This window comes from Takifugu flavidus, chromosome 7, assembly GCF_003711565.1.
Source record: "Takifugu flavidus isolate HTHZ2018 chromosome 7, ASM371156v2, whole genome shotgun sequence".
NCBI classification, from domain to species: Eukaryota; Metazoa; Chordata; class Actinopteri; order Tetraodontiformes; family Tetraodontidae; genus Takifugu; species Takifugu flavidus.
The window spans coordinates 4,914,246-4,938,368 of NC_079526.1; the positions used below are offsets into that span (position 1 = coordinate 4,914,246).

The 24,123-nt window shown below is 44.7% G+C and overlaps 3 protein-coding genes across 5 annotated transcripts in view; 2 read left to right on the forward strand and 1 right to left on the reverse strand.

The window, feature by feature from the left end:
- The first annotated feature begins 676 nt into the window (after nucleotides 1-676).
- Nucleotides 677-24,123, forward strand: part of tmed5 (transmembrane p24 trafficking protein 5) — a 110,208-nt gene continuing 86,761 nt past the window's right edge. The window contains exons 1-4 of one of the 2 annotated variants that reach the window (XR_008951490.1): nucleotides 677-997; nucleotides 1,923-2,020; nucleotides 2,104-2,284; nucleotides 3,037-3,538. Coding sequence is in view for 1 of the 2 variants with exons in the window: in XM_057039152.1 (XP_056895132.1) it covers nucleotides 809-997; nucleotides 1,923-2,020; nucleotides 2,104-2,284; nucleotides 3,037-3,255 (687 nt within the window). In the remaining variant the exon portion in view is untranslated. Of the gene's footprint in view, nucleotides 998-1,922; nucleotides 2,021-2,103; nucleotides 2,285-3,036; nucleotides 4,415-24,123 lie in introns of those variants that run through there. The other variant, XM_057039152.1, reaches the window with a different exon arrangement.
- pigc (phosphatidylinositol glycan anchor biosynthesis, class C) lies at nucleotides 4,597-7,887 on the forward strand. Its single transcript, XM_057039134.1, has 3 exons — nucleotides 4,597-4,709; nucleotides 6,452-6,683; nucleotides 6,763-7,887. The coding sequence occupies exons 2-3, from the start codon at nucleotides 6,456-6,458 to the stop codon at nucleotides 7,420-7,422; spliced, it is 888 nt and encodes a 295-aa protein (XP_056895114.1). The 5' UTR covers nucleotides 4,597-4,709; nucleotides 6,452-6,455; the 3' UTR covers nucleotides 7,423-7,887.
- dnm3a (dynamin 3a) lies at nucleotides 7,879-24,119 on the reverse strand. 2 transcript variants are annotated; one of them, XM_057039039.1, is made up of 20 exons: nucleotides 23,158-24,118; nucleotides 21,175-21,248; nucleotides 20,602-20,751; nucleotides 20,310-20,513; nucleotides 20,079-20,177; nucleotides 19,195-19,355; nucleotides 18,962-19,104; nucleotides 18,744-18,879; nucleotides 18,586-18,653; nucleotides 18,349-18,487; nucleotides 18,160-18,246; nucleotides 17,987-18,057; nucleotides 17,859-17,916; nucleotides 17,104-17,130; nucleotides 16,610-16,723; nucleotides 12,640-12,749; nucleotides 10,503-10,614; nucleotides 9,800-9,961; nucleotides 9,326-9,708; nucleotides 7,879-8,599 (listed from the first exon to the last, which is right to left on the reverse strand). In XM_057039039.1, the coding sequence occupies exons 1-20, from the start codon at nucleotides 23,316-23,318 to the stop codon at nucleotides 8,566-8,568; spliced, it is 2,493 nt and encodes an 830-aa protein (XP_056895019.1). In that variant the 5' UTR covers nucleotides 23,319-24,118; the 3' UTR covers nucleotides 7,879-8,565. The 2 variants fall into 2 exon arrangements, with proteins under 2 accessions (XP_056895019.1, XP_056895020.1); XM_057039040.1 differs by lacking the exon at nucleotides 17,104-17,130 and having other exon boundaries at nucleotides 23,158-24,119.

Consider the following 24,123-nt stretch of genomic DNA (forward strand, 5'->3'; position numbering starts at 1 on the left):
TTAAATGATAAGCAAACCATCAAAGCACGCAATATTTGAAAGTTATTGCGACAGTCAGAAGGTCTAAAAACTATTTCTACAATTGTATGACTGTAGAAATTAATAGTATTTGACGTTTGTGTTGTTCTGAAAAAAAATGGCCAGGAGGTGAATGATGGGAAGAAAGTGAACACTGTGTTCTTTTGACTATATTGGATGGCACCTTTCTATAAAAGAACTAATTTCTACTTTACATAGTCATGAATGCAAATTATTAATGAAAATAATTAGTAATCGTTTAAATCTTTTCAGTATCATTATCCTCACAAATGTCTCAATATCGCTTTTACAGCACTATCTCACTAGCAAACGGCTTTATTTCTGCACACCAATATTATTTTTTGTGCATAATTTAAAATTGAAAGTACCCGGTTTTCAAAGTAATAGCGTGAGTTTACACGTGACATTTCATCTGAAGAATCTGGTATAACTACATATCCCAGAACACAATCGGAGAGACCACTAAAATGTGCGTTCGTTTTTATTTTATTTTTAATAAATGCACATTGTCAGATTAAGTGTGGAGACTCTCACAGTAATCATATTTAGTGTGATAAGTAATTTCCATCCAAGTTAAAGGTTAAAAACAAAAAATAAATAATACGTGTGGTTATTCTACACAGGCGGGGTCCTGAACCTTCGGCGTCTTGTGAGAATATTTTTACCACAAGTAAAGTTTGGAAGGGCAGTTCGGCATTTTCTTTCTCTGCTCCCTTTGATAGTTAAGAAGTAACCCTGAAAATCCGTCTCCCTTTGGGCGAGTTCTAACATGGAATTTCTCCGTTTACTTTTTTGTGTCCAGTCGGTGTTTATCACTATGATCTCGGAAAGGTGTGTAGTGTTGGCCGCCTTTTCCCAGGCGACGGACAGCGACTTCACATTTACTCTCCCCGCTGGGAGAAAGGAGTGTTTCTACCAAACTATGAAGAAAGATGCCTCTCTGGAGATTGAATACCAGGTTGGAAACCATGAGTCATGTAACCGTGTATTAAATTGTACCAATTGCTGCCTCTAATTCGTGAAGCTATTCTTGTACAGTGCGTCCCAAATTAGAAACAAGATTCGCTATGGTTACCATCAACGCTACATTACAACATCCGACAGCTTCAATTTAATGCCAGTTGGTGTTCACTCTTCTGTATAAAGTCCTCATTTGTAGGTCTATACCTGTTTCCACCATTGTGTTCTCAGTCTTTTTGGATCACATCAATAGGTGGGAGCTCTCTTTGGACATCATCTTGACCTTTTGATGCTTGTAGGTGCAAAGAGGAGTGAAAGAAACACGTCCTGCAAGATAAAGTGCTACAACAGAATCTGAACTGTCCAAAGAAGAAACCTCCATCAACAGCTTCTTTCAATCAAGTTGCAGTCATCACATTCAGAATCATATAGCTTGAAAGTAGTTTGATACTGTCACAAAACCAAATGCGCTCCTCATGTTTTCATTTGGTTAAATTACAGTATGGTTAAGTTACACTGCTCTGACGTGGAGGCTGTGATAAATATTGTATTGAACACAAAGAGCAGATTATGAGACACACCCCTCAAAATTCAGCAGCGTAACAAACCAGTTTTACCTGCCTTGCGGCCTGAAATGTGACTGGCTGATGTGGACACAGAGGATGAATAATGCCAGGAGGCTGTAATCTGCTGCTGCTGCCTGACAGTTGTCCCAAGGTTGCTTTTTTGTTTGTTTTGTCTACCATAGAAAAAAGGTATTCAGTCTTATCTCATTCAGTGGAGAATGATGGCGTCCTTGAAAGACAGAACTTGACATTCATCGCATGCAATCCTTGAAATACACTCCAAAGGAATTCTGCTAAGCCCAGTGACTTTATTTTTAGTGTTTCTCAACTTTCTCAAATATCTTTTATTTCTCACAGGTGCTGGATGGTTCAGGCCTTGATGTAGATTTCTTTATCTACTCCCCATCTGGACATGTTCTGTTCAGTGACTACCACAAATCAGATGGAGTCCACACGTAAGTTGCTGGTGCGACCTGTTATGGACATTAGCGGCGCAGATTTGTAATTTCCTTTTTTCCTCCTGGGATTTCTTCACCAGCATCGAAACTGAGGACGGAGACTACATGTTCTGCTTCGACAACACGTTTAGCGCCGTCTCCGAGAAGCTCATCTTCTTCGAGCTGATCTTGGACAACATGGAAGTGGCTGAAGACCCAGACAACTGGAAAGAGTACATCCATGGAACAGACATGGTGGACATAAAGCTAGAAGACATCATGGTGAGGATGCACTTGTGTCGTGATGCAAAGTCCACAAGTACCGGTAGTCTGTGTTTGGTTTGTTCCTTTGGGTGTTTTAGACTTTGACCGTTCTCTTTGTTTGTCTTTAAGAGTCATTTATGCCATCAACATGATCAGAATGACATGCTAGGTGCAAATAGACCATAAAACACAATAAAAGTACTAAATATTCTACCACAGGAGTATGTTTTCCAATGTATAGGAATTGTTCGTGCCATGCAATGGGCACAATGTTTCGCATCTGCAACCATAAAATTATATCAATCTTAACATGTAGGTCTGCTTTGGTCTGACAGGAGGCATTAAGAGTTATAATAGTTAATAATGTTAATAGTGGCAACTTTTTAACTAAAAGTTTAACATTAGTTCAGGAAGAATAGTTATTTTCTTTTAATAGTTAAGCATTATTGCTGCAGCTTAGGCTAATGATCTTTCTCTATTGATATTTAAGTTCTTATTATAATGGGATTATAATTATGCTACTATTAAAGCAAGAGTGTTGCAACAGGAGACAATACACTGACCCCTCACCTACTGACATAACGTCAGCCATTGTTTCAGCTTCACCCTCTCTTTGACACTCGTCAATAAGACTTCTTTTACAAGAAAGGAAATCTGTCAAACAGCTGTGCTTTAACAGGCTGAAGTTACAACAGAGCTTTTTTATCTCTGTTCATGACCAGTTATTGCCTTATTTTATTTAACATTGAGCAATGTTTTACCGACCTCAGGACACCATCAACAACGTGAAGAGTCGGCTGGGTAAAAGCATGCAGATCCAGACGCTGCTGCGGGCGTTCGAGGCCCGTGACAGAAACATCCAGGAGAGTAACTTTGATAGGGTCAACTTCTGGTCCACTGTAAACCTCGGCGTGATGATGTTGGTGTCGGCGGTCCAGGTCTACCTGGTCCGCTCCCTCTTTGAAGACAAGAGGAAAATCCGCACATAACATCACTGTGGTTGGAAGGACATCGAGTTTCCACCAGAGCTCCTGATTTGTGACACTTGGAGACGCAGACACGGTTGTTGCTTGAGTCTTCAATCCACTGGAGCTTTAGGTCACACCGGTTTGATACAGGAACTTGGACCTACCTAATCTACTGTAACTTTGAGACATTCTATTCGTCTCACTTCATTGCTGTATAGTTCTTTCTAACTGCTGTAATGCATAGAAAGTAACATAATCAGGACTTTTTATGGGAACATTTATTGCTAGACTTATTTATCATGTGGTGTAGGGAAGAGAAGTCAGGATTCCTCACCCAAATAGAACAAGAAATGGGCCCTTCTCAGCATTTTTTTAACCACTGCCATAGTCTGTGACTCTTAAATCTTAACCACCTGCCCCTCATTGACAGGTATCTCTTTACATACTCCCATAGTGCAATGATGTCAAGCCTTCTCTATTTCTGTACTGACATCCGTGTACCGTCATTACCGCCTTTATGTGGTTTTTATGTTCAAATGAATATGTACTGAATGGGCTCCAGCTCCTGTGCTGTCACTTCTGCTTCATTATTTGTATTATGGTGCAAGTCGCAACAAACTAATCTAACCGAATCTCTTATTTTCCTATTGTCTTCTTGTTAACATCATGGATCTGTGATTGTTTTTCAAGGTTTGTCAACCTCAGACTTGTGACGGACAGGCACTAATCAGGAGGGCTTTGAATGGTATTGTGTTAAGACAGCGTAGAAAATAATTCTCGGGTGGGGATGTCGAGATGACTAATTTCCTCAGACAAAGCCTGGTCATTCATTACTCTGACTAGAGAATCAGCTCATGCAGCCAATCAATGCCTTCCAAGTGTTTGACAGTATTAATGTTGGACCAGTGTCTTGTGCATGGGTTACAATTGACATTATTTTTTAAAATGTTTTTTGTGTGGTACAAAGTTCACCAATACCTTAAGTCACAAATATTCAAAAGGATATTTCTACGTTTTAGGAGATTATTCAGGTTTTTGTAACGACTGCACTGTTTTGGGAAAAAAGATGATCACCCTGGATGGTGCAGTTGGAAAATGGGGACTATATTATGGGATATTTATTCAACTAATGACATGTAGTTATAAATACGTGTAGAATAAAATCATTTTTGCTCTCTGATTTGTGCTGTCTTGACTGAGAAAAATGATGCTTGATACTTGGTTGTATATTCAAACAGTGCGCACGATTATGCAGATATACCTACTGACTATGTATCTTCCTGTCAGAGTGGTGCGGTTGAAACGGGTATTTTAATCTGACCAATAAATGCGTTCAATTTTCGCCGTTTTTGCCAATCGTACAGTCGTTTTGATGTTTCGCCAGCAGGGAGCGCTGTGGGGATTTAAATGACTTACTTCCGGGATAAAGACGTGCTGAGATGTTAACGTTGCTCTCGAACAAAATTAAATTACAGGTAGGTGAATAAGTCTTTATGTATATTATGTTGCTGGGTATTATGTTGATGGCTACTTACGAGTATTGGTTATTGGATTTCCTGATTTACTATGGCGTTAAAGAGGGAAAAAAGAAACTAGTTTAACCCGGAAGCACCGTCAGTTCGGTCCGGTAAATGTAAACATGCAAAGCCTGGGCTAAAAAGGTTTGTAAAGTTTACAACCACGCCAAATTCCAAATTAACATAGCACGCGTTAATGTCAGGTTTGCTTCCCAGGCAATCGAAATCTATGGCTAAAGTTTGAACGGTGCAGAAGTATCTTGGAATTTTTCGAGAGGGATCTTGCTGCAGAGCTCTCGCTTCACGCCGCTTCCGGTGCTGACCTCAGATCAAGTCTCGGCTCATGGCCGCTCTCTCATCTCAGGCCTGCAAATGACAAACCCGCACAGTCAAGAATCCTTCAAATAAAATCGTCTTTACGCTTTTGGAAGCGACAGTATCGGTCCAGAGTCTCTTCCGGTTGCGCAACCGGCCCTGCGCCTACGGATGACGTCACGCACAATAAATGGCATCTAGTTTTTGAAAAGGTTTCTTAGAGAAAATGTATCTTCTACTCTACAGAAACCATCCAAAACGCTGATCTATGTAGCAACTATATTTGTCTAGAATGAGGATTTTATTTTAATACTATCATGTGAATAACAGTATATTTATATTTCTTATTTTATACTTACACAATATTTATACACATAACTCATAAAATGCACAAATGCATGCATAAAATCATCAATAAGGTTCTCGCTCATTTTACATACGTGTGTGCCTGTTCATTTTATCTCGTAAGGATTAATTGATGGTGATGGTGATTGATGGAAAATCCAGCGTGCAGACAGATGTAGTCAGTAATAATTAAGACTGTCTGATAAAAACACAACGAGAACCTTCTGATCATCCTTTCCAACTCAGACATAATCTGTCACGCAGATTAAAGATCTGCCATCAGCTCCGGGTGAAAGAATCATCAAAAATACCAAGATAATTAGATGATGTAATCTGTGTGACAGTCGGCAGATACTCAAGGTTGCAAGACTGATACAATGATATCGATGAACTCGCCACATTTGCACATTGTTGAGATTCCTGGTAGAGGAAGCAGGTGGAGAGTAAGAAGCACCTCAAGCAATTGTGATTTTTCTTGATCTTTGATTTATGTTTGATATGACATTTGAAAGGATAAAAGGGTACAATACTTTTATCATTACAGGACAAAAGCAAAAATGTATTTATCAGAGGGTCAAATGACCCTGTAACTCAAGTTTCATTCATGACTAGGAACTAGACTGAGATGTGGAGGGTTCTTGGTTCAAGCCCCAGTGCAGACAAAACATGGAAGGTGTTCTGGTGTAGGGGAAGGGGCCAGAACATCTTCAGAGTAATGCCAAGGTACCTTTGAGCAAGATCCCACAATTGCTCATATAGGGCCCTGTGATGAACTGGCGACTCATCCAGGGTTGGACCATCCTTTTTTTGCCTATTCTTTATTCATATCGCATTTAACACGCTAATGCTGGCCAGCAACATCAGAGCATTACCTAAACTGTCAAAAGGGAATAAACTAGACAGTCGTGGGAATAGCTTTATCACTGATTTATATGTAATAAATGAAAACCATAACTTGAAACCATTTATATTTACTTTAGCTGTCTGTGTTTCACCCTTGTGAAACTTGATAATATACTGTATTGGACATGTGTGGTCAGGGAGATGGGACCAGACGGTGCTCCGGGCCAGGTTGTGCCCTGGCGGAAGGTGCTGTGGGAGCATCAACCATTCCCCGATAACTACGTGGACCGCAGATTCCTCGAAGAATTGCGGCGAAATGAGGGAATCCGACAGTACCGCTATTGGGCTGTGGTGAAAGAAGCAGGTTTTGTGGGGCAGCAGCTCTCCAGCGTGGCCATTTTCATCACCCTGTGGCTCTACATGGAGCAGGTAACTATTTATGTGTCCTCACAAAGATCTCTAAAGTACACTGACGTATAATCCGGTCGTCTTTCTTTCCTCCTGGCAGGGCCTGTTGTCTCCCGAGAGGCTGCTGTTGACATGCCTGCTCTCTACCTTGTTGGGTTATGGACTGCATCAGACTTTGACGCCCCCGACCAAGTCCGGCTGTGAACTTCGTACGCGCTTGGCCGACCTGCAGAGTGCCACTATTTTTCTTTCCTTCACTTTTGGATTCTCGCCCGTTTTAAAGACGTTGACCGAGTCTGTGAGCACAGACACGGTTTACGCCATGTCTGCTGTGATGCTCCTCGCTCACCTGGTGTCGTTCCCGTACGCTCACCCCTCTCCCCCCGGAAGCCTCTCCCTCAACGCGGCCCTGTTTGCCTCGGTGTGCCTGGCGTCGAGGTTACCGGGGGCGCTGCACACCTTCGCCATGCTCAGCTGCGCCCTGCTGGTGTTCGCCCTGTGGCCCTGTCTGTTGCAGAGGTTGAGGGAGTACGCGCCCAACCAGTTCACCGGGCTGTGCGTGGCGGTGTGCGTCGGAGGGGTTGTTGGTCTGGCGTCTCAGTCACCAGGGGGAGCTGTGCTGCTAGCGCTGGCCTTAGGGACCGTCACGCTGTTCTGCCCCCTTCTACTCGTCAGGCTGCAGCGGCACAAAGACAACATCCACGGACCCTGGGATGAGGCCGAAATTCACGAGGAGCTGGGTCACATCCTCCACTCATGATACTGCTACTCATGCTGCTGCTGTACAGCATCCATTTGGACCCATTTGAAGTCTTAATTCTCTCACAGATTATTCTATAATGTTAAAAATGTTAATAATGTCAAAGACGCTCAAGCTGCTATTGTTTTTTACTTAACCTAAGAGTTTATACAGGAAAAGATCAAGTAATTGCTGCCAGATTTTTAAGCTTTTCTTTAGTTTAACAATCACGAGGGATCTTTTATTATGTTGTGAAGGATATTTTATGCATTCAGTACATTGTTACTGTAAAAACCTATGATAACTTTGCCACTTGCGTTGCATGATATGCAACATTTAACAGTTTACAGTATTTGTAACAAAACACGATTTAGTATTTATTTCAGGTTTTATTGAATGATTGTGGTTATCCTGAACTTGTCTGCAGTATTCTTGTTCATTAACATACAATCACTAGATTCAAAATAAAAGCACACCTTTTTACTATTATTGGCCACTGTTCTTTTATTCTGTATAGACGCAACATTATAGTGTACATGTGGTAGCAGAGCAGCATTTAACTATGTTGACTTTAATGGCAGCCAGGTAAAAAATAACATTTTGGTCAATAACATGAAAAGTGTAAAATAATAACTCCATCCAAATGAGCTGGAAAGGGAAAAAACGGTTTAGCAAAGATGAGAGGTTCATACAAAAAGTACATTTATGGTTACACTTTCTGAACTTGCAGAGCGATGCCATGGCAACGTAACAGTCTGAATGGAGAGATAAACTCAGGTAGTGGAAGTCAGGTAAAACTATCATTGACCTATTTCAGCTGATGATACTCCGCAGTACCTGTTCATTCCCTAACAGTAAAAAATATTTCTGTATATTCTCTTCATAGAATATTTAAAAAATCATAGCTTTTCTGTACAAACTTTAGGCACTTGTGATGACTTTGGACACAGCGTAGGACATTCCAGCCTTTACAGCAGACAATAAATATGTAGAAAACAGGCTCCAGGATTTTGCAGATGGCAGCTCCCAGCGGACAGAGTCAAGCACAGCAGTGCTTCAGCTGGATTACACATCATGCAGGTTAGTGGGCGTCTCTAGGTATTCGGCTGCAGCTGCAAGGATCCGGATGGGACGAGGGTAACGGCGTTCAGAACCAAACGGCTCTTATTTCACAATTGGCACGGCTGGAGGAGGCCTCCTGAAGAGAAGAAGTCAAAGGAAGGACTTAATAGTTAATAACGGTGCACATTTCATGTCAACATCCTTCACGCGAGCTATTCTTGAATAACGGGCTTCCTTTTACTGAAGGAGATGGCTGCTTCTGTGGGGATTGAAACACCAAAACCTGGTTCCATTGAAAAATCTAGGAATTTTCGACCACATCACCCACTGCTGTAGGTGAAAGAGCCATGAGGTTTGGATGGACAGAGGCGGGAAAAGAAAGAAGGAGGTTGTATATGGGAAAGAACCTAAAGAACCATTGGAGAGCTCAGAGGAAATGAGGCAGAGAGAACAGGGAGAGACCGGCCAAAAGCAGGGGAGGAACCAGTGAAAGTGAAGAAGTGAACAAGAAAAAAGGGAGGGAATAAAAGTGAAAAATAAGTTATTGCATGAGGGGAATGGGGGGAGGCAATAAAAATGCATGCTGGGAGAAAGACAGAAAGGGAGGATGGAGGACAGAGGGATGAAAACTTGGCTGTGTGCTGAGTTTGTTGTCTGGCTCCAGTAAAAGGCTGCCCAGACAGAGGTCCTGTCTGCTGAGGTTGATGGGAAACAGAAGATGTGAAACACATTCTGCAGAACCCCCCCCCAGCTCGAATATCAGCTCCCTCTGACCCTGAGTAGTGCCAGCGCCTGCACACATGCCAGTGCACGTTTGACTGACACCAGAATCCAACTAACGGGACACCGGGCTGGACCTCACCTTGGCACGCTGCTGGGAGCCATTTTGTGCTTGATAGCGAGCTGCTTCAGACCGCCGGTGCTCTGGGAGGCGGGGGCTTGGTTGTGAGGGAGCGCCTGAGGAACGGCAGGGGCGGGGCCCCTGGCCACCGTCTTCCCGCCGGTCTGGGAGTGTCGATACCTGGCTGGACGTATCCAGGAGGAGTCCACAGGTGGGGGCACAGGTGTGGTGCTGGTGGACGTGGAGATCTTTCCGATGACACCGAGGGCCTCTGTCAGGGCGGCGTGTTTGCGCAGCACTTCCTGCCGGTGCTGCTGCTGCTCTGGTGACTCATCCATCAGGGCTGCACAATCTCCCAAGGCGTAGAGCTGAGCCAGGAGCTCACAGCTAATGAACTCTTTCACCTACAGAGAGGGATTACAAACAGCTGCCATGAGTCAAAAACGGCGTGCCAGTGAGACTTTCTGGCTATATCCGCTCATCTACGTAACCTACGCTGTTGATCATGAGGTGCATGACAGTCTTTGGCATTAGGTCCTTGATGGTCTTATAGATGGTGCTCATGTAGGAGTCAACCAGGTTGCGAATGGTTTGCACCTGACGCTCCAGCTGGGGGTCTGAGAACATCTCGGCGTCCTCGTCCCCCGGCCCCTCCACCTGGTGATAACGACATGTGGGTGAGACACAACACAATGGGTTGTCCTCAGATTGTGCCACATGCACAACAATATTACAGCCCTTGTAAAAAATAAAAGGACTTGTTAATCCTTCAATTCATCGTGGATGTGATGGTGGACTGACTAACGCCTTTTGTGAACTTTCATATCTCGCCATCATTCTATGCCTGCGTGCAGGGCCGTATAGAGTGAACTCAATAGAGGGAGTTTAGGAGGAACGGGTAAAAAGAAGGAAAGGGGGAGGGGGTGAAGAACTTCTGATTAGAAACAGACGAGAACACACACACATATTGGTGTGACATCATGGACTAAGAATGCTGTGTTGAAGAGCCAAACGACAGAGTGAGATGGAAGGGGTGGGGGACTTTTTCTTTTTTGGCAGGGGGAGGGAGAAAGGGGGGAACACAACGTGAGGGGAGAAAGGGGTTACGGCCGGGGTTTCAGCGAGCAAACGACGTGATTGCATGGCTGAAATGTGCAGGTTTGGTCACTTTGGTTGTAAAAAGGGTCAAAGTACTAACAGTGACTTTGTCGGGATAGACTCCAGCCTGTAGCAGAGACGCCTTCCAGCTGTCCAGCTCCTCCTGGGAGTTACAGGCCAACTCCAGGCATCTGTAGTCCTTGTACACGTTCCTGCAAATGCAGCGCAACAGCATTAGACTTCTCCAAAAGTATTTACACCCGCTCCACAAAAAGCTAAATAAAACCCGGGCCATTAAATAATCCACCGAACTTTGTGGACACGGTGAAATCATCCAGGTTTGCAGTACGGCGTGGTAAAATATGACAAACACTATCCAAAATAGGAACTCTGGCCTTTCAGTAATTACATGTTATTACTGATGTCTCAGCGTAAGTGTTGAAGGCAGCGCTTTAGTCATGATGCGTGGGATAATTCCAGCTGAGCAATGATGTTTGTAGCCGTTATAGCAAAATACTGTCTCCTCCTCTTCACCCTGCTCACTCACAGCGAAAACTGTCAATTGCATTGTGGTTTATTCTTAATATTCAGCGCATTTAAAATGCACCAAAGCTGCCCTGAGGCGGCTGGAATTTCTTCTGGTCTAATTCTACGACTTCCCACACGCGAGCCTGAAAAAAACGGTTTTGATTGAGGCGAATTAAACGCAATGATCCAATAATGGTTCTTTGGAAAAAACGAATTGAAACGGGGAATCTGAGGCGACGTCGCTCGACAAAGTTCTCAGCGGAAAAGAACCTTGTGGAGTAAATACGGAAAGACGATTCAGTAAAAATGATGGAGGGTCTATTATCTGTTTAACAAGTCACTCCTTTATGCATCAAGAAGAGTTTAATCCTGCTGGAGTGAGTCAGAGCACAACCCTTAATGAAAAAACACTCTTTCCTCTGAGTTTAACTTGTCTTTGCTCTAATGTACCTACTTATCTGTATCATCTCTTTTCTCTGTGTTATTTATTCCTCGGCCTCTCTTTTCCCTCCCCTCGATCTCCCAAACATCACACCATCTCCGCGCAGTAACATTAGGACGGGGAAACAAAGCAGGCGGTCTTTAGCCCATCTGTAAGAGCTTTTTCCCCCTTTAATCACCCATTTGGTTCTTCTCCTTTTGTTCCCTCTCCACATTCACAAAATCCAGGATTTATCCTCAAACATGCGAACTGCATGAATGAGAGGAGCCGCTGCAGCCTGAACCACGACCATCCGGCCACACGAAGTCTCTCAGATTCTAGATCTAATGCACGGACTCGGTGAAGCTAAGAAGTCAGGGTGTGGTGGCTTTGAGGCGCAGAGGGAAGCCAGTGATGACAACGCTACAGCGCTGTCGGGCTGGGCTCAGGACGCTCGCACGTCTCCCCACCAGAGAGGACGAGACTATTTAACTGCTGTTGATATTTAGTCACCGCTCACATTAACGTATCTCTGACTTCAACGTCCTGTCCTCAACCTGAGGCCTGTGTGGGGTTTTTCGCTCGTACTGGGGAATTTCTGCTGGAGATTTCAAGAGTTTCCTGAGGTTTTGATTATTGTCAGACAGGGGGAAAAAAACGCTGCAATGCCTCACACACACACACGTAATACAGCAAGAGAAATGGAGAGTGAGGGTGTAAGAACGGGGGAGGGGGGCGCCATAGGACAGACTTTGACACATTCCTGGCCAGTGGTTCCAAAAACTCTGTCTCCCGCTTTCTTTCTCTTCTCAGCTCTTCGTACTCCCTCCTTTTTGTGGTGAGTCGAGCAATTCTTTCCAAACAAGAGCAGCCTCATCTCTGATCCAATCTCTCTGGCTTTGATTAGCTGTTTAATGAGCCTGTCGTTGGTATGTTGTGGTCAACACACACACACAAATCCAGTTTGCATATCCAGAATGCATCATAGCACAGAATTACAAACAAAGCTCAGATGTTCTGGTAAAATCAGGGTAAAGTCCAACTCTCTCTCTCTTTCTTGCTCACTTTGACCTTTTTTTTATCTTGTTTAACACACATGAATTATTCCATCTAAATTTGTTCTATCCTTCACCAACCAGCATATTCCTGGAGGTGTAAAAGAGGAAACCAAGCCCACTGGAGCCTGCACTAGCTTTTTTTTCTGTTCCGGTGGCAAGAACAGGGTCAAAGGAAGAGTGGAATGCCACCAGCGGCTCTGCCGTTATTTGCTTCATGCACGGACACAAACCTTAACTCGGTGTTGAAGAGCGCAAAGACAAACTTGCTGGACATGAAGCCCCGTTCCCCATCTCTGAACTTTAAGTTGTCCAGAGGCATCATGTACTTCTTCTCCTTCTCCTGGAAAAGACAGAATACGTGGAGATAAGCCCTGACAGAGGAATGCAGATTAATGCATGACATCACAGAGGCAGCACGGGTGTTGATATCCAGAAAGCGACGCAAGACATATGGGGGATTAATCTGGGGATAAATGGGGGATGAAGCTGTCTTCTGACTGACATTTAAGGTAAAACCTAGAAACAGAGAGTCCAGATAATTATGAGGGAAATGTTAGAAAACAACTTGAGATTCAGAGCATGTCAGATGGTGTCTCCGCCTGTTGGAAAAACTGGTATTAATGACCCAATAAGTGGCGAGAGTGATGCAACGAGACTATGCTCTCTCTTCACCAGCAAAGGGACTCATGAATGACAGGCGACAGTTGGAGGAGTGGGATGAGCAGACTGAGAAGACCCAGTCAGTACAGAGGACGGGTACGGAGAACCGAGGCAGCAAGGGAGGGAACGAGAGAAGTATGAAGAAAAAAAAGGGGGGGGGCGTGCTCACATGTGAAAATCATTACTCAAACTCAAACTCTAACACAACATTTCTTCTAAAAAGACGCCCTTCCCCCCCTCATCTCGCATCTCTGGCTGGCTCCATCTTCCAGAAGATCGGGAAAACGTCAAAAGAGAACTTAAGCATGACGCTAAAGAGAGGGACGCACACGTGTGTGAGCAAGGGTCTGTGCTCGAGACTTTTGTGTACATGTGTTATGAGGTGTCCTAAGTGTGATGGTGGTAATTTTTGTTCTTCCCTCTCAGTGCTCCCTTGAACCCTATGACTTTCCTCCTTTCGTTCCTCTTTCCTTTTTCCAAAGGGGCCCACTTCCTGTAACATCGGCTGAAAAAAAAAATGACAGAACGCAATTGGCGCTCATGCTGCAACATCTGGGATCGATTTAGACGGAGGGGGAGGAGACTGGAGAGGGTATAGTGTGCTCTGATGGGGTAGAAACAGAAAGTAGAGAAGCGGAATCGCCCTGGACGGAGAGAATTAGGGAGGTGGATTTCGCTGGAGTCGAAGAGGAAGGGCTGAGGAACATAGAGACCAGGAGTGAGCATGCAGGAGAAGTGAGGAGAAACTGCAGTTGATTCCCCATGGGTCCCATCAACCCATATATGGTTGCTAAGTTCCTCCCTAACTCTCTCTCCTTCTTTCACTCCCTGACTTTCCTTACGCCTTCCCAAAGTGAACGGGCAGATCCCAAAGTGAATGAGTGAGTGTGCCACGTCAAGACTGGATACTACACCAGGACACAGCCCTGGGGATTGAAGACACACCATACGCCTCCTGAGGATGGACACCCATTGGAGTAGATGTCCAGTTTAGGTACCTTTCAACCCACCACCAGGGCTGGATAAGAAAGGAAAGAATTACTGAGGGAAACTTTTGCTGACTCCGCTCCGTGGCAGGCGAGACTGCTAGCACACGGTCGCAGTGGCGAGGCTGACCGGACAACCACGAGAAGCTCCTGCTCCGTCATCCCAGTGTTCAGACTACCTGTTCAGGATTTTACTGGTGTACAGTAGTCTGCACATTGGTTAGACAGTGCATGGAAGTGCATCAGCAGTAGGACTGAGGAAAGCTTGAAAACATGCATGTGCGCTAGAGTCTGATGTTCTCTGATGTTTCTGCTTAAATGATTGCAAAGACCTTGATATATGCATACAGTACCAGTAGTGTTCCACTCTTAGTAGGTGGTAGTAGAGCGAGCCTGGTACATTAACTACGTAGCCCGAAACTCTCTGAAATAACATTCTCCGTGAGTGAACGTGTGAACGTGTGAGAATATTTGTCACTATGCATTTGTTATAGACGTGGGTTCCAGCAATGCACATTTGTGGCACTAAGATAATTGTTGCGTTGACAGACATCATGGCACTGTGTATTGTGTGTGCTTGCGTGCGTGCATGTGTGTGTTTGTGCATGTGTGTATCTGCTGTGTTATATTCCCAGTGATGTCAGGGTGGTTGTGAAATATCATACATTGGAGCTGCTCTCCCAACAGACTAATGGATTTGAGATTTGGAACAGGCCTCTCAAACACACACACACACACACACACACACACACACACAGAGGGGAGTGTGTAGATTAAGCGTATATGCATGAGCCATCTGTTTTTCTTCAAACCGCCCTGGCAGTCGAGGGGTGAAGGAATGTATGCCTGCTCAGTGTGCTGCAGAGACTAAACTCTGAACTATTATGATGTACTTTCCATATGAGGTCAGTGCACGATCCCATTTGGAGATGGACTTAATGATGCAAAATAAAATAGAAGTTAAACAAAAAGTAGAGGGGGCATTCAACAAGCTCATATGTGAGAGAAGCTGCCGAAGAGAAGTGAAGGAAAGGCAAACAGGGAGGTCTGCAGCGTGGAGACAGCCATGAGGGATTTCTCTGGGCAGATCTTGGAGGCTGGTGTTTGGACAAAGCTTCAGATTTTCCAGCTTGGAATGTGCATAGTCCCAGGGAGACTGCCAACCACAGAAAGGGGGTGAGCGAAAAAGAGGGGGAGACAGAAGGAGGAGAAGGCAACTTAGGTAGAGACAGAAAATAAAAAGATACAGTTGTAGGAGAAAGAGATCTGAAGAGGAAGCGGGACAGAGCAGAGAGGAAGCGAGTGTGATGAGGAACCATCAAATCTAATCTCTTCGCTAGTATGCATGGCTGACATTGCTCTCAAGCATTTAAAAACAACTGGTAACAACTGGATTCAATCTTCCAAAGCAGAAAAGATGTGAAAAAAATCAATGAATGACTCATCCACATATCAAAGGTTTACATTGTAATGATGACGTTCTGATATGCTTGACATGTATTTGACTGCCTCCTGTTAATATTCATTTTAGCAGATGTTCTCACTCCCTGAGTGTGTGTGAGGGTTGATTTGTAAACCTACATCTCCATGTGTGTATAATATGCATGCCTGGGGCTGTTTTTAGGAACACTGTGTTCGAACCGTCCAGTGTTTAGATGAAAAGTGGCCGTGTGTCTGTCTGAGAGAGTGTATATTTTTCTCCACGATTCGCAGTGCCAGGTTGTTTACACCAGACTCCACATGTGCACTGTATACTGTATATACAAGTCGGTCCCACCGTGTATTTGTGTGTGTTTGTGCACACATGGGCGAAACTGTGTGTGTATGTGTGTGTGTGTCTTAAGTTTGGCTTGGGGCAGCTCCAGCTGTGTCAAAGTGAGCTGCTCCAAATGTCTGAACTCCCAGAAGAGGAAGAAAAGGCGGAGTGAGGGGAACACTGAACCGAGAGCGAGACGAATGGGGCGAGAGCAGGGGGGTCAGACAATCAGGGTTAAAAAAGCACTCAGTGGTGTCGCATGTCCACCCCGCTTGTGCAGTTTCAGCCCAAAAATTGACCACTGAGCAATTCCAGCATTGTTTAGAAGAGCAACCTTCTGGAAAAGAAGTAGGTCTGTTACCGCCAGGACAGAACCGGCTACGCCGGTCCCACTTGGATGTGACGGTGCGGAGGTTTTGTGCCGGGATGCCGCGTTTTCTCCTCTGATATCACTTCCTGCACTCTACTCTTTCCTCTTCCCGTGACATCAGCTGTGGCAGGATGAGACTGTTGTGGTGTGTCTGCCTGTCTACACTTGCTGTGCAGACCTTCTGCTCCTGTACAGCAGGCACAGACAGGCAGACAGATGGCAGCCCCACTGACATCAGAAGAGAACTACACGCTCCCCCGCTGCTCTGCAAATGTTCCCAGGATGATCACAACTGGTAAAGCCTCCCCCTTCTGCTTTATCAATTCAATAAAAGGTCTGATTAAATAAACGACGGATAGTCTCAATTCATTTCCGTGTTATTTCTTTCAACGTGCAACATTAAATCGCCTCGAATGCGGAGGCCTCACCTCATCATCCTTGAACCAGGAAAGGCTCTCAGCCGTGAGGACGAACCAGTACTCCTTGGCTCCACCCTTCATAATGCTGATGTTGCTGATGGTCAACCAGCCCTTCCTTACAACCTGCAGAGCAGCCAAGGGTGAGGAGCTCAGAGACAACAGGAGGGACATGATCGTCACAACGGCTTAAAAGTCTTGGGAAAACTTGACAATTAAGATTCAACATTTTCAAAAGAGTGGCCAGAAGATCACATGCTGGAAAAAAAGCAGCAGCAGTCAGAAAGTGGTAGAACTTTGAGAAAAGGCATCTGCAGCCTAAACATTCCTGAGGTATTAAAAAGAGCCGCGTGTCACCGTTAAAATATTTCACCAAGTACAAGTGATGGAAGAGAAGATCAGATATATCAACAAATGAGAGAAGTGTGAATAGAAATATGAAACACGTGAGCAAAAATGGAAAAAGAGAACAGCAACGGCGAACAATAACGAAATTGATCTCCTACTATTAGATCTGACAGAGGGCCCACACCCTAGGGAAAAAGACAGTTGAATCAAATCATTAGTATTATTGTTGGAAATTTAAATCATTTTGGACTAAAATGATTATAAGCAAGCCTAAAACGGATTCTTTTTTCTCTTCCTTGCCTCAGTGGCTGCAGGTGCTGGAACTATAAGTACCGGTAGCCTCTCTACATCTCCAGGCAGCCGTACCTGATTTTACTCAGGGCTCCTATTCTAGTTCCTCCAAGCACATTTAAGAACAACTGCCACACATTTAGACAGACAATATCTGATTTTGCTATTTCAATGTCTGTACATTTCTATGTGAATATTGGTAACGACCTGAGTTGCTGTTGAAAGCTGGAAATCACGTCAAACAAAAGAGTCTTGGGCTAGAAACGGATTTCTGAACTCGCTGCAGGCATACGGATATTATATATGCCGAGGATGCAATAACGCAAAAGGACATACACCAAAGCAGCCTGTAGGATTTTAGATAGATCAGGTTTATTTCACTCGTACTAAATTCCTAAAAATACCCCTTTGGCTGCCGGTGCAACTCTTGGTTCAGGCTGCTGGAGGAGCGACAGCAAGTTAACCTCAAAAATGTAAATGCAGCATGTTAGCATATCTCCAACGCGCTCGCTCCACTGAATTAGCAGTCACAGAATGAAGGCACCAACATGAACGACTAAAAACCACTTCCCCAACAGTAGAGCTGCAGCAGATGAACGCACAACAGTTTTCAGAACCTCACCTGGTTCCCTGCCATTCTCGCATTCTTCTTATTGTCTTGGTTGTATGCGTGCTGAGCACTGAGAGAGGACAAACCCCCGTTGGTTAGTCTGTGACACCGCCACACATATCGTTTACACGTTTACTCACTTTGCAAAGCCAATGAAGTCCACATGTTTGGTATTTATGTAGGCAAGTTGTATGTCAATAAGCAGGAGGACCTGGAGACCAAACTACATTAACTACAGGAAACAGGCCTATAACTTAATCCATTTAACTTGCTTCATTCTGTGTGTGTGGTAATTCGTCTGCGTGCGACTGACCTGCTCTCTGCATTTGCTCTCTTGATGTTGTATTTCAGTGGTTACAAGTTTCTCTGTCTCATCTTGCAGTTTGGGGAAGGAGCTGAGCTACAGAGGAAAGAGACAAAGCAGAGGAGAGTGGGTTTAAAATCAAGCGTGAAAATGGACGTGCAAATGAATAATGTAAACTTTGCTGCCACAAATGTGTACCTTGCTGATGCACTGGTACAATGTGGTGATCAGTTCTTCCGTGACCATGTCGATAAGTTTGATGCACGGCGCCTTTAATTTTATTATCTGCTTCTTCACGATGGTTTCAAAGGCCATGTCGGGAGTAAACAGGCTCGTCCTTGAAAGAAGAGAGATGGTGGACAGGAATAAAAACTAAGCCCCCTCCAAAATAAACTAAAATAGCGTGAAAAGATTTCAAGAAACAGTGACCTTCACCTGATTCCATTGATGTTTCTGATGGCATAATTAATTTCCTGTCTCAACTTCTTCTCATCAGGCTCCATCTAAATGACGAATATAGCATTTTATTTTACAAAGAACAAGGTGTGAAGCAGCACATGCGATAGTTCAAATGTAGAGGTGCCGTCACACACCTTGATCAGCTCGTAGGGGAAGCGCTCGTGGAAAATTCGGTTGATTCTCGCCCCTCCCGACAGAGAAACCGTGTCTACTTTGTCTCCCGAGCCTTCGATCAACTTCTCGAAATCAACAGCCAAGTGCTGAACCGAGCTGGATGCCAGAAACCCAGAGAAGAAGGGGAAAGACATATAAGGAGTTTAAAGACACCAGACGTGGTGTCTGACTGACTCACTGTAGCAGTGTTTTTGTCCTGTGTGTAGCATCATCAGGACTGTGCTGCCTGTACTCTTCAGCTTCTTTATTCAAGGCCAGGAGCTGACTGTGCAGGTGACTGCGGAAGGCTGGCAAAGTGTCTCGGATGTGGTTTGTCAGTTGCTGCAAACAAATATTTTCGTTAAAGTCATGTTGTATATCAGACTGTTTATAGTGTGAAATAACCGTGCTGTACGTGTCTGTGTGTCTGACCTGATTAAGCATTTTTTGTAAATACGGCGTGCCCATTCTTTCAGCCATGTGTCTGTAAGCCGGATGGGCCAGGAAGAATTTTTGCTCTTCATGTAGTGCTGCTTTAATATCCTTTTTCCCGTCAATGTCCTTTTGGCTGCGATTCACCACCCCAATGTAACCTGGAAAGGAAAAGATAATTAGGCAAACAAAGACCGTGTGTTCACTGTAAAGACCATACGATGCAACAAAGGTTGGGATAAATCCAGGAATCTGATGAAAAACAGCTTCTTTTTTTTTTATATACGTGACTCCCGAAAACTGTTCCCACGCTTAATAGCATATCATACAAATAGGAAATGGATCTGTTTTTGTAACATAATAAGGTAGTATAAAGCGAGCCAAATCCAGTATTGAATACAGTTAATAGTTGTAATAGCAGCAGGCTCCATATCTAATGCTTGAGCTCCACACTGGTGCTGGGGCCGTGCTTTCAGTGGGCTTCCATAGCGAATGCATTAACACTGCAGAAGAGGCATGGAGGATCCAGCACCTGGTACTGCTTACAAAGTCTGCATACTGTGACAGAAGAACTCCGTCTTGCCTTCTTCTCTTTCCATCCCTCTTACTCATTCATGTGTGTGAACAAAACCAGACTGAAGAAAAAACAAGGCCGCTGAGGAAGTGAACAATGTAGTTAGGACAATCATTACAGGACCTCTTAAGACATGAACCAGTGAGAAGGGGAACACTTTTTTCCACGTCTTGCGATGACGTACACATAACTATTTGGAAATTCCCTTTAATCACGTTCAGATTCTGCTGTTAAATGATTTAAACGGTCTTGTCTGGATGTGAATATCATGTGAGAATCTGGAGATTCAAAAAACAAAACACCCACATACCTCTGCGGAGAGGGAGCAGCCTGTTCTCCAGGATTTGTCGTGCATCTGTTCCTGCATCCATCAGGTCCAGTTTAGTGATTACGCCAATTGTGCGCAAACCTGGAAGAACATTATTAATTACATACTGGTGCAATATAACTTATAACTTAACATTGCAGAAATATTTACAGTATATTAATTGCGGTAAAGTCAATTAATATATGCATATGGTGGATGGCACAGGTGGATTACCCTGGGGATCAACATCTTTGGCCAGTTTCAGTGCATCAGAGTTGGCGAGGTCAGTGTTTGCTGGTGTCACTGCCAGGATGAGGCAGTTTTCCTTGCAGATGAACTGCATGATCATGTCCCTGATCTGGTACTCGATATCTGCTGGCTGGTCACCGACAGGCACCTTGGTGATGCCAGGCAGATCTACGAGGGTCAGGTTCAGCACTGAGAAGATACACACACAAGCACACACACAAAGTGTAGAATCAAACACCTGGGCAGTCTGCCATACACCTGCAGAGGGTGACATTACCGTGTGGTGAATAAATCCGGAGGCTGATAGGAACCGGAGAGATGCCTTTGTTGGACCCTGTTAGCCTGCATGTCTCTGTCTCAATCTCATTACGGATCTCCTCAAAATCTGTGAATTTCTTTTCTTTACAGTGCAGAAACTCCCCATACTCTAAAAAATGACAAGAAATGGAAGCACTGTTAGAATATCAGTCAGTCATAACATCTGAACTATTAGTAATGATAGATAGATAGATAGATAGATAGATAGATAGATAGATAGATAGATAGATAGATAGATAGATAGATAGATAGATAGATAGATGACAGACAGACAGACAGACAGACAGACAGACAGACAGGCAGGCAGGCAGGCAGGCAGACAGACAGGCAGGCAGCAGGCAGGCAGGCAGGCAGACAGATAGATAGGCAGGCAGGCAGGCAGACGGAAGGACAGACAGACAGATAGACAGATCTGCTTCTACTGTTTCCTACACTATATAAAAGATCACACTGCCACCTGGTGGCTGCAGCCGGTGCAGGCTAGAGAAGATAAACAGGGTCGTGCGAGTCTATATGGGTGTGTCTGACCTACCCGTGTTAGCGTTTAGTAGCTGAAGGATAAGGGGTCTACGAGTGACGATTCCGGAACCCCTTGGAAGGAAGTCTCTGTCGGGGAAGAAATAAAGCCCAGAGAGATTTACACGCACACATGGAACATGCTCACGTTGCTCATGTAGACAATCATGCTGACCAGTCATGTAAACACATACTTTCACAGACACTTATGCCAAGTATTGAGAGAATTGTCTGGAAATAGTCCAATAAAAACCTGTGAGCATTACTAGTGGCTCATTTTAGTATCAAAAAACCAGCAGGGTTATCTGAAATACTGGTATATTTTGCCAGGGAAGAGTGGAAACACAAGGGCGTATCAGAAACAAAGAAACACAACACAGATTCATGCAAATCCTTGTGTCTTCTATTGAAACTGTAATCAGGAAGTGTGTTTTCCTGTGTCCTGTGGCATCAAAACCGTGACAAGGTCCGCAGTAAAAAGGCTGCCATAGCACATTAGCACTGAAAGAACTTAGGGGTCTGATGAAAATATCAATACACGCACAGGAAAGCAACCATCAACATCTGTAGCTTCTATTTATACTCTTATCTGCCCCCCCCCCACGCCCCCACCCCCACACCATTGTGGTCAATACTTTCAAAGCTCCACTGTGTTGTGATAAGGCACTTACACACCGGCATTCTTCTCTGACAGGATGGAAATGATTAAGCTTTACCACAAAAAAAGATACACGCAAGCGCTTAAAATCACATGTATTGGATGCTCAAAAGGCCCTGAAGTATATTAAACTTACATTAAACTTACTGAACAACTGTAGAAAGCGACCTCTCATTTGAGCTGACTGAAAGAGTTGCTTTCTGCAGTTCTTACCATTCTGTAGTGGCAACAATGTGGTTGCAAGGGTATTTTGACATTTCTGCTGACATTTCGCACCATCCGGTCTCAACTTCTCCCTGGCTCTCACTGAAATCAACGGTCTAAAACACGCGGGAGTGTGTATTTAACAGTACTGGAAAGCAGCTCCTGGTCATTAATAGTGTCTGAATGTTTTAAAAGAGAGGAATCCTCCGAGCATCCGAAGAAAGCCAAGTCTCTGTCTGTCTCTAGTCTTGTGATGAAGCTCACAAAAAATAAAACCTGCGTGTGTAAATAAAAGAAAGAAACCATCCCAAATCAGTGCAACGCTGCTGGATTTACATGTAGCACAAAATGGTGATACGGCAAATTTGTGCAACCCCAGAACAGCTGTGGGTTAACTGGAAACATGCAAATTCCTTTATGTCCATCTCTTTTTCCACCACATACATAGCTGAAATATGATGTTCTAATCTGATCTGGCTCCGCTCCAGCTGCCAGGGGCACCTACAGCGTGCACTCACCTCCTCACACCAGGGCAATATTTCACAAGTGTTGGGAGGAGCTCCACCTGGACATGCTGGCATTGATTATTATTAGATGCCTGAAGCCTGTACGTTGGGGTTAGAGCACGGACGCATGTGTGTTGATTCACCTCCTGGACCACAGGGTTAACAGCACATAGCAACTTGTATTATAAAAAGGGGATCGTTGACAACTCAGAGATTTACAGCAACAAATTCCTTCATTCCATTCATCATACGACCAGGTTATAACACCTAGATGGAAGCCTGCACAACCTGAGTAAGTGTATGTGTGTGCGGTTTCATTCAGCTAAAAACTGTTTGTTGGAAACTGTTGGCCGAGTTAAGTTTCAGGTTCTGCACCATGTTAATAAACTGCAAATTACAGCCACTCTTCTGTGCCTAACATGTACTTAAACACATTCCAACAGTTGCAGATATCCATTGCTGGAAGAACAAATTCATTGGCAAAGCTTGTGCCCCCCCCCCCCCCGAAAAAGCCTCGGCCACCCTCCGGCCACCCCAAGGAGAAAAGCCTGTCTCCGCCACTGTGCACAACCACGGCGACGCTTGAACCCAGGCGCCTCGTTTGGGTAGTAAACAGTTTCAGGGTCCTTACCTTCCCACAAAGTTCTCAAGGACGGAGCTCTTTCCTGCACTCTGGCCGCCCACCACAGCGATCTGGGGCAGGTGAAGGTTGCAGAGATGCCCCACGCTGCTCAGGGCGTCCTGCAGACGGTTGACCAGCGGGATAAGATCCTCCATCCCCTGGTTGCCCATCGCAACGGAGCAGCCACTTTACCTGCCCCTTTACCCCACCTTTCCGTTTTTATTTACTCCTTTTATCCCGTTTTACTTCTCCTCGCCACAGGAATGACCATCCCCATAACTGAAAGGAAATCGGGAGGTTTGGCGAAGTTTAACGTCGGTTTATCCGACAGCAACTCCGGAACGTTGGTGTTTCCGACATTCACGGGATGTACCATCCAGACGCCGGGGTCATTCCAGTTTGTTTTAAATAACTACGTTCCAGTTATTTTTCCGAACGATGCTGCCGTTTAGTGGTGTCCTCTGAGTTCCATGGTGCGTTTCAAGAAGGATAAAAAGGTTCAGAATTAAATGGTCCCAGGTTTTAAATTTACGTTACCAGCTCCTTATTCCAGGTGGTCTCGGCGAAGTCAGTCGAGAGTAACGGAGTTACTCAGCCGTCAGTGTAACGACCCAAGTTTCCTCGGTTCTGCTCAACGCGGCCCACAAGTCTCTGGGAAGAACTCCCTGGAAATGTCGCCGCTGAGAGCCCAAAGGGGGGGTTGGTAGCGCGACCTTTTCCCGTTGAAGTCAGCGTTTAGTTAGGGGGCTTCCCGCAGCGTCCAGAGTCCAGACTGGAGGAAAACGGTCCACCGACATGGAACCGAGGTTTGCCCGCGCATGCGCAGTGGCGCGGCAATTCGGAGCCAGGACAACTCCTCAGCTAATTATGAAAGTAACCTGACTTATCAGACGACGTGCACGCCACCACTCCTCCGGCCCGCAGCCATCCAAAATATCACATATTCAAATGGGGTAGGGCTGCAACAGGGGCCAA

Bases quoted from the DNA above. Each gene is read 5' to 3' on its own strand.
- pigc (XM_057039134.1), top strand. From the start codon at position 6,456: ATGGGACCAGACGGTGCTCCGGGCCAGGTTGTGCCCTGGCGGAAGGTG. The intron at 6,684-6,762 runs GTAACTATTTAT...TCCTCCTGGCAG, and splicing joins TGTGGCTCTACATGGAGCAG to GGCCTGTTGTCTCCCGAGAG.
- dnm3a (XM_057039039.1), bottom strand. From the start codon at position 23,318: ATGGGCAACCAGGGGATGGAGGATCTTATCCCGCTGGTCAACCGTCTG. The intron at 20,514-20,601 runs GTAATGTCACCC...GTATCTTCTCAG, and splicing joins CCGGATTTATTCACCACACG to TGCTGAACCTGACCCTCGTA. The intron at 17,131-17,858 runs GTGAGGTTCTGA...CTTTTTCCCTAG, and splicing joins CGAGAATGGCAGGGAACCAG to GGTGTGGGCCCTCTGTCAGA.